This window comes from Melanaphis sacchari, unplaced genomic scaffold, assembly GCF_002803265.2.
Source record: "Melanaphis sacchari strain LSU unplaced genomic scaffold, SCAv2.0 Contig0_pilon_pilon, whole genome shotgun sequence".
Classification (NCBI taxonomy): Eukaryota; Metazoa; Arthropoda; class Insecta; order Hemiptera; family Aphididae; genus Melanaphis; species Melanaphis sacchari.
Genome location: NW_020270366.1, coordinates 5,044,912 through 5,062,198, shown reverse-complemented (window position 1 = coordinate 5,062,198; position 17,287 = coordinate 5,044,912). Strand labels below are relative to the sequence as shown.

At 26.9% G+C, this 17,287-nt stretch overlaps 1 protein-coding gene across 1 annotated transcript; it reads right to left on the bottom strand.

Annotated features, from left to right (window-relative positions):
- Window positions 1-8,206: 8,206 nt before the first annotated feature.
- Window positions 8,207-16,933, bottom strand: LOC112599066 (N-acetylgalactosamine kinase-like). Its single transcript, XM_025345790.1, is given in 10 exon segments — window positions 8,207-8,441; window positions 8,443-8,562; window positions 9,266-9,455; window positions 10,234-10,316; window positions 10,398-10,552; window positions 11,392-11,564; window positions 11,745-11,853; window positions 12,237-12,450; window positions 12,537-12,839; window positions 16,831-16,933. Coding segments are annotated over 9 exon segments (1,440 nt in total). The 5' UTR covers window positions 12,833-12,839; window positions 16,831-16,933; the 3' UTR covers window positions 8,207-8,341.
- Between the last annotated feature and the right edge of the window lie 354 nt (window positions 16,934-17,287).

Below are 17,287 nucleotides of genomic sequence, written 5' to 3'. Positions count from 1 at the left end.
AAAAAAAGTATTTGGCCAACATACGCATTATGAGCGTATGAAATTTAATTTAAATTTTGACATATTTCGTATAAATTCGAACTTTAAGCACTTATAAAAAAAAAATTGTGAATAACGATTTCGGATTTCTATTTATCACTTTAAGAAAAACTTATAAGAAACCTTGTATTAAATTTTTAAGATTTTCTGGCCACCCAAAAAATTTTTATCGGCATTTGAAGAAAAAAAAACTTAGAAAAGTCGAAAATTTCAATTGTCTATAAGTAGCTTAAAAATAGTCAAAATATTTTGAAAATTTAACTGTAAAGAGATAACCATAATATAAACATTTGGTGAAAATTTCAAGTATTTACAATGATTCGTTTTTGAGTTACAGCAAAATCAAAAAATCGATTTTATCGAAAAATGGTTTTTCGTAAAATTGTCGTTTTTCTGTCACTTTTTTTTTTTGTTTTTCTCGATTTTTTTAAAAACTATTTGAAAATTTTACTTTTGACCCCCCCAAAGTACCAACTAGATGAATTTTCCTATTCAAAGAGGGGCTGAAGTCAAAAATCGGAGCATTATTACTGCTCCAAATGTTGTCGTTAGACGCAAAAAAAAAAAAACACACATCATAGTAAAATCAATACATTCATCACTTCGTTCAGAATCTAAAATTATAACATTAGTTATTGCTTATTAACTAAATGTCTAAACAGCATAATAAATACATTTTATTTTACCTACCTTTTTATTTAGAGATTGTTTTTGTGGTTTAAATAGTTCATCTAGTGTCAGACACTGTTTTGCTGAGGCCAACAACAGCTTTTTGTTTTTATCTCTTGCTTTTTCTGCACCACCTTTCCTTTTGTTAACTATTGCTTTTTGTTCTTCACTCATTATTGAAAATCGTAAAATATAAAATATGAATACTGAATAGTAAACAATTAAAACGTTAATAAATAATATTTAAAACAATGAATAAAACCTCATCAGTATTCACACTATTAACACTTAAAACACTAAACAGTGAAAAACGAAAATAAAATATAATATAAAATGTGTAATGTGATGTTATTGCGAGTTGCGACAGCGCGATAATAACAATTATTATTTTATTTGTTATCGCCTATCCATCGCCTATTCGCCTATAACGGCCCATGTAATAACTATTTTCGATTCTATTTTTAAACTTGTAACAATAAGTTGTCAACAAGCCCGGACCGGCCGAACACGAGCCAGTCCCGCAATAATCAGAAATCTGGGTTTTTAAGTTTAATAATATAACATACTTATTAGATAATATTTTAATTTATAATTTCACAATAATAATATTAATAAATTTATATTTTATACGAGCAGCGGCCCACCGGGAAATTTCCCGGTATCCCGGTCGTCCAGTCCGCCACTATTAATTGATAATACATACGAGTAAGTATAGTACGAAAGGTATAGTATACATTTTATTGTCACATGTGCTGCCCGTATTGCACAACACCACATAATGTAATACTTAAATTATTTATTAAATTGATTAATTTTATTATTAAGAGAATTATTCGATTAAAATACGAAAAAATGTTTTTCACGTGGCTTACAGCTAAGTAGTCAATTAAAAATGGCCTACTTCATAATTTTATTATTGTCTTTGTATATGATACTGCAAGTTTACATATAATGTATATTTTTAAATTATCAATATTTAATGGTTTACAGTTTTTAAACTGAATTTTTTTATTTTCATTCTAAATTAATGACTCGTGACGTACAATAAAATGCTAGTTTATAATATCATATTTATTATATACTTTGGATTTTGAATACTTAAGTGTTATTAATATATGATAATCCTATGCGCATTAATATTTTACTGAACCTTCAAAATTGCTCCAAAAATATTTAATCAATTATAAAGGTACTTACTATTCATGGCATGATAATGGAACAAAATATATCCATCGCTTTATTGTTTGATGAGGTGAAAAATCAAACAATATGATGTACATAAATATTTAACCTTATTAAAATATTATATAATCTGAGTTCCTGATTTCTTTCAACCAGAAATAATGACTGCAAATGTTAACATGGCAAATTTGTTTTCTGCAGAAATGCAGAATCACTTTCGTGTTCTTATTAAGGTGAATTGATTTACTATAAAACTTAAAGGTAAGAATATTATCTGTAATTGTACATAGAGTTTTATGATATCATAATTTTTAAAAAGAGTTATGATTTTTATAAAATTGCAGTATTCACATTTTATAACAAATTTAAATTTCGTAAACAACAGATAAATTAATATAAATGCTGTTCTCATTTCTAAGTTTTATAATAGTTCAATTAACTTTTATTAATGTTAATTACACAAAATTGAGTTTACTGAACTCAAATTTTCTGCGTTGCACTTAAGTAAAACGGAAACAACACGTGACCTTTTCATCAGCCACCGTTGCCACTACCGACCAAATATAATATTATATATTACATTGATACGTTTTTCTCGAAACTACGTCGTCGATCCTGCAATTCCAATTTTGATATGTCAACGCACACGGTTGCATTAGTTCTTATACGATACGAATACATATTATATTGTATAACGGCATTGAAATACCTACTTATATTTCAACGCTTGTATATATTATATATGTATGAAACACTATTTATATTTATCATTTCGTCAGGTCAAAGAACCTTTAGTCCGTCAGCATCCGTCGTAGCCGATGAAAATCTCGAAACTTTTACGTACTTGTATATATTATATTTCTGCGCAGCAGTAGCAACTTGATAAACAAAATGTGTATGCTTGTTTTTTATTAATATTACCTATACGGTATATAATATATATTAATATGAATATATACAGCACGTACGTTATTTGATGGGGGAATTATTATCTTGTTTATATTACCTACATCTCACCAGGTAAATAATCCGACATGCTATGATGTAAAGTATATAATAGTATATACAATTTAAATAACTCGCAATAATGATCGTATCATTTGGATACCACGAACGATGACGTTTTGATATTGAATGTGATATGAAAATAATGCGCAAAATTTGTTAAAAATATTATTGTAGAAATTCTCTATCTGTGGACAGTATATCATAGCATTGACATATGAAAGACAATTTTTTATCTACTGTTATTTTCGTAGAAAAATAATTAATGTTAAAAATAATGTACTGTTCATAAAGTATATAATTATGTTTTTGTTTCCTTACGTATTTCCAATCGCAGGTTTATACCATAGATAGGTTGTTGATAGAATATCACCATATTGGAGTGCTTATATTTAAAACATTAAAGTGCTGTAAAGGACAAATTTCTATATACCTATTACATATTCTCGTTTATATTTCTTCTCACGCATTTGTTTTGCATATATGTTCATAATATGTATTGACTCTGAAATAATTCCAAAGTGATGACAAAATAAGGAGTATTTTTTTCTGAGGGGTAGACAAAAATTTTTTTCATTTATCATATCTAAAATTTTAGTGCAGTGGAAAATTACAATAAGGTTCTTCCTTCAAATTATTTATCAATAATAAACCTATACGGCTATACATTATACAGTTAGGTACATGTTCATAAATTGCGCCTAAAGTTAAAATGTAGGCAATTACAAAGCCTAGTTATAGTTAATAATTGTACTTGTAAATTTTCAATTTTTAAAATGGGTATAGTAATTTGCATTTATAGTACTTAATACTTATAAACCTTTTGAATTCATCGATGTCTATTTAAGTTACTTTTATACATTAATTGATGTAAAGGTAAAATACCTATTTTGATCTTCTCATAGTATCTCCTTGACCTCTGATAATGAATAATAATAAATAATTTACAAACAAATAAATAATATTACTTAAAAATATTTGGATGTAATTTACTACACGGAAATGGATACCTCAAAATGTGCTGAAGCAAGTTACAATTTTATATTTTCGTTAGTCACAATTAACTTTTATTCATCTATACATTACATAAAAAGTATTTGAAGCTTTGTGGAATTGTAAAATTGGTAATAATTTATTAAATTAACACTTTTCATATTATAATGAGTAAAACTTAAAGTGTATCTGTTTTAAAGACAAAATAGTATTCACAAACCTACAATTATTTTTACTGAATATCTATTGGTATAAAAATACTAATTTGACTAAAGAATTGAACTTTATATTCGTTGCTGCTGTCATATCACTCATACCCATTCCATGATTTATTTTTTTGTATGTTTAACGTAATCTTGGATTTAAATTTGGCGTTAAACTAATACACCATGTATACGCATTGTAAGACTTTTTATTTTTATTGAGCGTTATGAAAAAATTTTCAGGTAAACTTATGATGGAAAACATTTGTCCACCTTAAATCCATCACAATTTTTTTTGATAAATTTAAAAATTTTAAATTTATAATTTGTGAATGTTTATTAATAGCAATTCTTTGTTTTTTTTTTTCTTACTTTTGTATGTAGGTTTGGCAATTTTACTAAAAAACTTGGCTAAATCTAAAAAATACCAATCATTAAGTTTCATATGTGTCTAATTTCCTAATTATGAGCAGTGTATATACTGAAGTAATATTATATATATATATATATATATGTAAGATGTAACTAATGACAACGAAATAAACTGTTAACAAAATTGTATTATACTATAAAATATAAACAGATATTAATAGAAAATAGTTATGAGTTAGGTAATTTACATCATATATTTCGTAATTACCTTCTACATTATATAAATACGTGCTTTAAATAAATTACTGTTGCCCAATAATATTACAAGACAAATTTTATTCTTCTATTAAAAACTAACCAGTGGTAGAATTAAAGGGGGCAAGGGGCCTAAATAGTATGGTTTTATTATAATAGTAAATATATGTAAGTAATTGAGAGTGTAACAAAATTATACTTCTATCTGGTAACCGTGGGCAATTTCTTAAAATCGGATTTTATAGCTTATCGGAAAAAGTTTACTATTATTGCCGTGTAAATAATTTTGTTTCTATATAGATGTATTTTTCCATAGATTGAACTTAGATTGGTTTTCATACTTCTGAAAATAAGCATTAATCTGGCTAAAGTTTTGATGACCACGAATTTATTTTATTTTTATATCAGTATTAGACTGCCACTGAAATATGTCCAGACAATATTTATTAATACAACTATTCTCCATATATATAGAGCGTTTCACGGTAAACTGACAATTACAATAATTTTTGTTTTATTAAACATTTCGACTTTTTTTAAAAAAAATTATCAATATTCATCTGTGCTCTATTTAAATTAATTTTTCAAATTTTGTATGAAAAATTAGGAAATTTTTAATATTTAAAAAAAAGTTAAAATAGCCATTTTGTTGATATGATTGTTAAAACATGTTTGCAAAAAAAAAAAAAAAAAATGAAAAATGTTTAGCCATTTATTTTCTACGATTTTTTGAATTTTGTACAATTTTATATTATTTCAAATAGATTTTCTGAATAATCGATAATCGCTGTAACACTGATAAACGAGAAATAAATTTGAATTTAAACAAACTTTAAAAATTGTTTAAAAATTATTGACTCAACCTTAGTAAAAGTTTTTGGATACCAAAATGTTTCTAAAAATAGAATTCATAAAATGACTATCTTGATTTTTTTAAATATCAAATTAAATATTGTTATCTTAAAATCATTACAAATTCAACCATACTATCTAGTTTTAATATAAGTGCGATTGGAGTTGCCTACTCGCTATGATTGACGGGAACCAATATATTGTTCTTAACGCTCTATTTCATTTTCAACTTTACTTTTTAATGCTAAAAGAATTAAACTAGATTTATAGAAATTAGGTACCACAACAACTTTGATATATTTTAATGAAATTTCATATTTATTAAAAGTGTCTATTTCATCTTTGAAAACATTGTCATGTTTACTTATATAATATTATCGACCCCGTATTCACACATTAAACAATAACCACCGTTTTTGTTCAGATACTCTGAATTGACAAATATTTTCCCTATCGGTTTAATCCCCTCCGATGTAATCAGAAAGAGAAATATCATGTTTTTTGTAATTTTATATGAGTGAACAGTTGACTTTATAATTGTTTCAAAAATGTATACTATTGTTTTCTATAATTAAATCTACTGTAAACGGTTTAACAGCTCTATTTTAAAAATGTTGATTAACTGCAGAAAAAAAGTATTAGGTAATTTTTTCATCATCGACATAGTTATTAGACAATAGTTTATTTAGTGTTTTAGTATTTTTCTTTTCTTTCTTACCCTTTTTACAGATATTGGATAAATGATCTTTCTCGCTGCAATTGTTTCATACATAGTCCTTGTATCTGCAATCTTTTTGAGCGTGATTTAAATGGCCACAAGTTTCGAATTTCTCTTTTGATTCCTTGGAAGCGTAGAATTTTCGTTTAGTTTGACCACCCTTGTATATTTTTGATACTTTTTATCTTTGTTCAACTACTTTTGTCATTTATTGGTTCTTCTTTAGTTGTTGCAATTTCCATTAAGCTTGAAAATGTTATTCCAACTTTTAACGCGTCTTCTCCTAAGAAACGATATTGGATCGGATCCGAACCCATACCGACAACGAATATGTCTCGAATTACGGTTGTTAGTTCCAATGAAAATCCACATATTAATGTAAGATTCTTGACACGTGTACCCAATTGACACACAGTTTCATTCTGTCTTTTTTTTTGTTTGATAAAATGTGTATCTAGCCGCGAAGTATTAGTAACAGGTTTAAAATATTTGTTCAAACTTTTCATTAAAGTATCATACTCTATGTCGTCAGATGTGCTTGGAACACGTAAACTAAAAAGTACTTTATGAATTTCTTCGCTGATCGGTGGTTTTAAAAGAATTTAATTTAAGTATTTATAACTGTGGAAATAATTAAGTAGTATCGTTCATTATATTATTCCTGAATAGTTTAAGGTTTTAATTTATAATTCAATTACATTATATCGGTTTGATAAAGATTCTATTAAAAATATTTTTCCGGGAAATCAAATTTTAAATTTCTTTGTAAATCATAATAAAATAAAAATAAAACGTTATAAGGCCAGTATTTGTCATTCCTCGCACTACCAAAAGGTAATTTACATAAATGCCGAGCTGCTTAGTGCTTATAGTAACTGAATATATTAATATTATACGAGGTTGTTTAATTAAGTGTAGTGTCGTTAAAGTAATTTTTTAATAGCAAAAAAAAAATTAACGATAAATCATCACATTTATTAAACTATACATAATTAGTGTTTATGTTTAAACATGGCTCACTGAAAATAACATTTACTGTTAATTTTATGAATTCAAAAAATAAAATAAAATTAGAATTATATACCTATACATCACGTTGTGATATTTTTAGGTTCAGTTGAATGATGTTCGATGATTAATTGCACAAGTTAAATTAGTAGGTACCTTAAATATTCAATGTTCAAAAGAATTAACTTTAAAAAAATAAATACAATAATAGGGAAATAGAAAACTAACCGTGTTAATGTAGTTGTGGCACACTAGGTCGATTCAGTATACTAATAAATTCGATTCAATGTTATTTAATTTTAGGGATATAGATTAATAATTACTAAAATCACAATAAAGTAATTAGTCTAATATAAAAATCGAATACAAAATTATAAGATCAATGGTGTATTAAAGAAATTATCTTTGTAAAATTAGTATGTATAGATAATAAGATTGGTCTAGAATAGGTTTTAAAACTTAACTTATCATTACTAATGTACAATATTGAAAAATCTACAGCTACTAACCTTCCAGTTAGTCTCTACAGTTAGGATAATTGTTTAAACACAGTTAAAATTTTAAATCAATTAAGTACTACACAAAATTGTTTTTTAAAAATTATCTGTATCATGTTTCATATTTTAATATATCAAGTAGTAAACACTATAAACTATGAGTATAATATGTCCATAATGTACTAACAGGTTAATGTTAACGTTCATATCGTATTATTTGCTTCTGAAGAAAAGTTTTAAATATACTAGCATCACAATCAAGAACATAAGAGCTCAGTGTAGGTAAATAATTTATTTTTTTTATTTTAATTAATTTTAAATAAACGACTTATATTTTAAACATTGATTGACCAAAGCAATAATACATAATAAATACAACAGTTGTAACAATATTCATAAACTTATAGGTACAATACATATAATAATATTAAAACAATATTTGATAAACTGTCTATAATTTTTATCACAAAAAAATATACTATTTTATTGGGAAAATATACGATTGAATTATTGATCAAATATACTATGCAGAATAATTTGCATTTGATTTATAAGTGCACAAGAGACGGAAGGTGGTCGGAAATTTCGTTACTGGTAGAAGTGGTATTGACGTGAATGCAGCAAGCCCCTTCAGAAGGACTGTTGCAACACAAGTTGATCGATATGTTTACCACAAGTCTCTCTATTTGCATAATATTGATCTCTAACGGATCTCACAAATCTGTCGGTGCCATCTGACGGCACCATAGCCACGACGCATCCTCCCCAACTAAAACATATTAAAAATATATTTATCCACAAATTAATACTATTTTGTCTGTAACTAAAATAGAACCCAGACTGGAATGATATTACTGTATTGCTTACGATTTATAATTTAAACTTAAGTTTGATTAACTATTTAATATTATTCGTAAAACATAATAATTAAATAAAATCAAGGATTATTATTAGCCATTAGGCGGCTATACTTTTAAAAATGTTCTTTGAAAAAAAATATACCTTTTTAAATTATCTGATCAATTGTTTTGATTTAATATACCAAAAACTGTACAATATTAATATTAAATTCTTAGAAACTAAAGTTTTATATATCTACATATTTTCATAGACATAATTATATATGTTATATAACTAATATCTAGTGTAAAAAAAATTAATAATAATAATTTAAAGAAGTTAAACTAAAATTCAAATTATTAAAAATAATAATAAAATATGAATTATTATTTTTTTAATTTATAATAATAGTTTTGTATATAGATTTTAAATACTTTAAGAATATTGATTTCTTAAAATATTAAAATATATATTTATATGTATATGATATTATATCATATTATAATCGTACAATCTGAGTAAATTATATTCGTACGATTATTCGAAAATTGATTATTCAACTAATGCTTTATTTATATAATGTTTTATTCCCGACTTTATTTTGAAATTAATACAAATAAAATATAATATACCCGGCACCGGTGAGCTTGCATCCGTACGCGCCTTCCCGTTTACATACTGCCACTAATTCCTCCAGGTCCGGATGACTGCATTGATATAGATCTCGCAGTGACGAATGGCTATCGTCCATCAATCTCCCGAGGTCCGACGCTTTTCCAGAATTCTCACATAACTTACAAAACTCTTCCATCCGTTTGGCCTCTGTAACATAAGATGCATGTTAAGAATTAAAACAATTTAAATAACAAATTGTGATGATCGTTTGGTAGTCACTCCAAAAGTTCGTGACTTTCGAGTAAACCATTTGTATATTAGTTTCAAAACGTCTTAAAGATATTAAAGTGCAGAATTTTTTTTTTATAGATCACTGAAAAATAGTAAAATACTATTTATTTATTGTTGTTGCATACATCGGAAATTTGTGCTATTTTATATTTTTTAAATTTTTTTCCGCAACTCAAGCTACATTTTTTTTCAAAGTAAAAAATTAAATAAATAATGATATCTATTTGTTTTTGATAATTATTATTTTGAAGTATTTTCTTAAATCTTATATAACTTTTTTTTAAATTATTATTAAAAATAAATAAATTTACAATTTGTGAAATTAAAAATATTAAAGTAAATTTTTTGATTGAAACAAATAAAATCAGAATAGCATGTGATAAAGGCCGTCAATCTATTAATAATTATTAATTATCCACGAAATTTTGTTTATGGACTTCTATGTAAAATATTTTTTATTATTACAGTACCATTGTACCCATTTATTTTCGATTATTCTATGGGATTTGTATATTTTATAATAAAACTAATACACGTTTTAATTAATATTTGTTTTATTTATTAAAATTCACTTTGTTTTGCATATTTCAAACGTACGTGTGTTTTTAGCACTACATAATTACAAAATTACATTGGCTAACTTTAGTTCATATTTTCATCACTTCTCATTTATTAAAATATTTAAAATCGTCACCTTCAACATGTAAGTCTTTGATGCAAGAAAAATCAGCGACATCATCGTCTGTTGACGTCAAACTGAACTCGCTGAGCGGTCTTCTTTTACTGATAAATATTTACACCTATATGAAAGAAAAACGATTGTTCTAGTTATAAAGTCAAATAAACGATATGTTATACGAGTATATATCGATCAACCATCATACCTCTGACTTTGAATACCTGTCGACGTGCAAGTACTGATGAACCAATTCGATCATTTGGTCCAGCGTATTGCCTGAACGCTTTTGCAACGTCGCCAACGCAGTCATCTGCTTCCATTCGAGATTCAATTGCTAGCACAATTACCTGAAACCCATTCACAATTTATCAATCATAAAATTTATCAAATAAATTTTAAATGTTGTTCATAAATATATTGAGTAACATAAATATAAAAATCAACAGAAATACATATATTTATTGATCTTCATAACTGTTGTTATTGCGTTGTTGTATAAGATTGGCAGATTTTCGGATGTATTTCCCGTTTTGTTTTTTGAAAAACATAAATCAAGAGTTGAAATTTCATTGAAAGCTTTCAGTTATGGTAGGTTGGCAAAATTATATTTGATAAAAATTAGAAACTCTTAAATTCTCAATGACCTTATTCTTTGTCAATGATTCGTTAAATTTAAAACAATTATATATATTTTTTTTAGAAAAATTGCGTTTATTGAGAATTTACAATCTGTACACTATATACAATAAGTAAATATGATGGGTAAAAAATATAATACTTTCAGCTTTGACTGGCTTTGATTAACTTGAAGGATGATTCGCAGTCGAGTCACCTTTTATAATGATTTATGGTAACATTTGTGAATAATATAAGTATATTTTAAAATTTTAGAAGATATCAACACCAATTGCATTGGAGGCATCTTGTGGAGTTGTCAAGAAGTGTCTTAGAGGCCAGTAATTATATTAAAAACAATTATAAAACAAAGAATTTATGAAAATAATACATAGATTTAAAAACTCTGTAAATAACCAGTATTTTTCATTTAAAAATAACACTTCCTATGTCAAATATTTATTAATTATAGGGCTTTCGCGATTTTCAGACTGATATGAAAAAGCAAAAGAAATATAACATATTGCACAGATAATGCTGGACCATTTCGAATTGAACGCATAAGATATTTACTTGCGAAGCCAATCTGCATTCAACTACTCTTGTGTTGAAGTCATTAGATGCCGCTTTGTTCTTGACAGCTAAACTTTGAGCCACCACGAACTTGGCGTCAGCTGGGAGTCGGAATTGTTTGACCGCCAAGGGATTGAAGTCGATACGGGCCGCATAACCTGAATTCCGCGAAATAACAATTAACTAGGTACAATATTAACAACAAATAAATAACAAAACGTATATATTATAATAATATAGGTAAATTAGATAATATCATATTCAATATTTATTGAACAATATAATAATATACTTAAAATATTAAATAGGTAATATCTATTATGTTTTCGTTGGGTCACCTTGTTTGCCGTTCACGGCTATCGCTTGGTCCATGCCACCGCCAGCTGTACCAATGTATCTTTCACATTTGGCGCTGATTTCTGCCAGTTCGAGTCTACTGATCGGTACCTATAAACAACGTTATCGTAAACTTTTTCCTGCACGGTAGGTACGCCGTCTTCAAAGAGCTGCGGGGATGTAAATTTTGATATTTTTATCATGACTGCAATATCAATATTATGAAAAATACTGTGTGACAACCTTTTTTATTCTTACATGCAATTATTCTTTAAAGAAATTCAAGTAAATAATAGTTCATTTTTAGTAAAAAAACATATATCTATAGATATAATTGTTATGAAACCTTAAGGTGCATACATTTCGGTAGTTTTTATGTTTATTATTGCATGACTCCAATATTATATTAATTATATCTTGTGTTGTTTTCAAAAACTATATCGATTTGCATAACATGTATAATTAATTAAAATAAATAATTATGATATACTCACTCCGTATCCGACCAGTGTGGCCATTACGGCGGCCGTTACTAGTGCACTCGAACTGCTCAATCCCGAACTCTCAGGAATGTTACCGGTGATTGCGAACAAAAAACCGACATTTTCAACGGCTTTTAGCTGACTTTCACTCATGTATTCTCGGGCTCCTTTTACTCCACACATGAAATAGTTCGACCAACTTGGACTTTTGCTCAACGACTCCGCGCTGCGTCCAGATAAACAAACAATTTAATTCGTATAGGGTTATATTTTTTTGCAAACCAGACATTTCAATATTTTCGATTTATTTACCTTATATCTGATATATTTTTGGAGACGTTTTCGTACCGTTCCGTACATAGGTTGGTCAACTCCACAGTATGCCGATCGGTTGTCCTCTTCGCCGCCACTACGATACACTGATCAATAGCCATTGGGAACACAGAATAACCGCAATAGTCTACATGTTCACCGATCAAATTAACTCTGCCTGGTACTTTAATATAGTATTCTGGTTGAAGCGATTCAAAATTTTTTCGAAAGTGTTGCTCTAACTTTTGAACCGATACATTATCCGATGACGTTCCCCACGCGTAATCGACTTCCATTTTCAACCTATAATAATATTTTACAAAAATAAAATTGAAGAAATCTTATTTTGAAGTTTTACTTGCAAAAGTTAAATGTTTAAACAATGTTTTATTTTTATTTTATAGATTTATGAATTGCCAGTTATTGATTAATATATATTTACCTATATATTTAAACCAAACAAAAATTAATAAGATATAAAATGGGTGAAAAAGTAAACAATATGATATATGAATTACATAGAAAAAAAAAGTTAAAAAGAAAGTAAATATATACAAGATAAAGTAGCCTAAGCGCTTTGATAAAGTTAAATATTGACTTTGTCTCTTTGAAAAAAAAAGTAAAAATATATCTTACTATTTTCTAATATAAATTAAGATGTTTAAGACTTTTGCATATTTTTTCTTTTAGTCGTACACATTGCAAACCCAGTAATATATTCATTTTGTATGGCATAGAATCAGATATATTCAATTTAATTTTGCATATTTTTTCATATTTAGGGATTTTTATGAATAAATACATATTTTATCCAAAAAATAACTTAAATATAATATAAACATCAATATGTGCCTATAGATAGGCATAGTTGATTTCATAACTAACGAAAACGAAAAAAACATGTAGTTTATATTATTAACTTATCTTTATTACTTATTTATCTTTACTATGACTCTACGTTTATTAATCAATATAATCATGTTTATGAACGATGATCTGCGGTGATGCCTATATTTTTAATTTCAAAAATTTCATATTTGTACGTATTTGTATTTAAGTCTAAAGTTATAAAAATAGTATTATAAATTGATTAGGAATAGATTTTGGATTAGTACCTAATAAACTAATTTTAAAAAGACATTTAATTTTTTTTTAAGGGTATATTATTTTATTTATTGTGTATATTTGCATGCATTTTTTAGTGTTTTTAAGGTCATAAATATCCTAATCCTATTAATTATGATACATATCGGTTATGCTCACGTCATTTATTAGCACCCAGGTTTTCCGTATCTTTTTTATTGACATAGAATCGAAAAAATATAAAATATAATTTGAAACATCTAGTTATACCAATCATTATCAATTATTATTAACATCAAAATTAATCTGTTCTACAGTTTTAAGTTGACTAAAACTCAAATTAGAGTATAAGACTTTCAAAATACATTTCAAAACTTTTTTGCATTCATAGCTATTAATTATGTTATCCAAACAAATACTAAATAGATACTATGAAAAACATTTTTAACAATTCAATAACTCGATTTTAAATTTATTCTTATTTTATTGATTAAATCTAGGTTAAAAAAATAAGAATTTTTTATTCAACGTGTTGTTCAAAAATATTAAAATGTCATATGAGAAAACATGAGATTCAAAATGCCAATTAGATCAATATTTTATTACCCTACTAAACTACTAATATAATATAAATTTTTTAGTTACAATTTTTGTATTGATAATAGTTTCTTGCATGTAAGTATGTTAGATTACTTAATTTTAATTGATAGCCGGGTATTAATTCATCAGATCATCAAATTATATTTTATTATAATTTAAGAATTTTGGAATTTTAAAATTCAACCTTATAAATTTATAACAATTCAATACAAATTGTAGTTTTGATAAATTATTTGATTGTGATATTACAATACACAAAAAAAAACGAATGGAAGAAACAACGTTGTCATCATTCACTAACAAATAACAACAATATACATATATTGTTAATATATATATATATATATAAATATATATCAATATACACATCCTTATTACGTTACTATTAAGTATCGTTACTTCGTCTTACAAATTGGTTTCGAGTTTTCGACACGTTTACATACATGTTTAGTAAACTTCACGTCATCATATAGTACCCTGTTTTGAATATTCTATCGATTTATCAAATGTTTCCTAACAATAAATAGAACTATAATAGTCGTATGACACCAACATTACCACGATGATAATACAATATACATGTATCATGCAGCAGAATAAATTATCAGTATTCATAAATAACTAAAATAACTATAGAGCTTCCATATTGAATAATATATAATATTATAAAAGGTAGGTTTTATATAATATTATATTTACAAATAACACTATAGAAGAATTGCATAGGTTTAATAATTAATTTTTTTGTTGTTATATTTTATGCGATGCGACGTGTGAGACGTTAATATTATTACTGAATTATCTATTGAGATTAGATTACCACTTGTTGTTATAAAATACTAACGTCACACTATAGATAAATAATTGCAGCTCGTGGACATGTGTCTATAATATAACTAAATAATTCTTATCAAAATAACATTATCGACCATAGTTATATATTATTATTTTCAATAAACTGCACTGTGGATTTTATTCTTCGAGTTTGGACCGTGCGAGACGAAACATAAATAATATATTGTTACTTGTTATAGGTTGGGTGAACATGAAATATACAAAAAAATACAATTTGTATCGCTCAAAGATAAACACTTATGATGTGTAATACAGTTTCGATATTATATACGATGCGCGTTTACATAGTAGTAAATAGTAATGTAATACAATATAGTCTGTACATTAATATAATAGGTTATCGACATTGCTGTGTGGCTTACTCGCGTACTGCGATTTCGCTTCTATATAATATACAACATTATAACATATTACATGTATCTTATTGTCGGTTATCTATATTTTAAATGTGTACATTCAGTAAAGAAAAGAAAATATGTGACAGTTATTATGAAATATATATGTATATATATATATATATTGTAATTTTTTAAATAATATGAACAGGATCTGGTTGCTAGCAAGAAAAGCGGTAGTTATTACTTCTCGTAAAAGTCGAATAACATAATTTGATTGTAAAAAATGTCGTTAGAAATACTTTGTGAAGGTACGTAATAAAATATTACTATAGCAAATGAACCGACTTTGGAGTATCATGGAAGCGAAATAAATAAAATTATGTCCACAAACAGTAAATTATAGTCAGATGTGTATTTATGTAACAATTTATTAATATTATATTATTATGATATATAGACATACGCATATAACTACTTCATTAAAATAACGTAATGTTAAAGTACAGAGAACGGTTAAAATTTAAAACCAAAAAACAAAAATGTATAAAAAACAATTTTGCAACGAATATAACGGAATAATGTTTTGTTGTAATATAATTATTAAATTCGTCTCTGCAAACCATAACAATTAATGTGCTGTTATAAAATAGTAAATAGCTATATTTATTTTTATTATTAACAGTTGTGAATATTAAGCGATACGATACAACAATAATGAAGAGCAAAACATAATTGATGTTTAAAGCATATAACGTAGGTAGGTACAAATATTGAATGGTGCGATATATTTATTTTTATTTTTTTTTTTTTTGTAGTAATTGTTAACTTAATTTTTTGAGTGCAAAAAAACAATTTTAGACAAAAAATTAATACGTAAAATGTTTTAAAATATTATGTACTGCAGGTACGATAATACAATAATTATTACTAAACACATAATCTTAAAACCCTAAAATGTTCCTTAAGTATTATTTATTATTCATTATTCAGAATCATGTTATATTCTTTAGATTATTTTAATAATATTTAACGTTTAATCATTTATATATTTTATTAATAATCATTAATTAATACCTGGAATGGCTAGAACACTACAACAATAAGCATGTTATCTACTCGCGAGCGTCTTCAAAACGTATTTGGGAAAATTATTTGAATAGTTTTTAAAATAATTCTATCTAAGTCGAAATAAAACCCGTAACAATCTCTTCATATAACGTCGTAACGTACAAATCATTATTACTTTATAATAATTGTGTGCGTAATGTGATATTAGGGACGCTGAAGCGTTTCCGTTTGGGTACGTGGAACTTATCGCCGCCCCCCTCTACCACGCAAGACAGAAGTTTTTGTGATAACAATGATAACTATTAGAGATGAGATATATATATATATATATAATATTATATTATACTCACGAGCGGGCGTCGTCGTCGGGAAACGTTCGGTTTGCGTGCAGGTCGGACGTGCGCTGTACGCGGACGGTGACTACAAACAGCTGCTGCTGCTTGGCCCGCTGGAGTGCCCGCGCCGCCGACACCTCCACCACCCGGTCGATCGACGACACCGGACGGCGGGCGGCGCGGCGCCAGATGAAATAATCGACTGACGACGACGTTTTTGCCTTCGGTCCGCTAAAACATATTAAACAAACGCCGTCGCAGCCGTACTTAATGACCAGAAACGTGACACATATTTAATTCATCATAGCACAATACGTTATGTTTTTCGCCATCGTAATTTTGGATTTGTCAGCGACCGCCACGTCGCATTCTCACTAGCTTCATACCTACTTCACGGTAGCATACAGACAACGCGGTGCGGGCAAATGCATTAAGCACATACGGTGTATTCAGGACTTAGGTAAATGGAGGA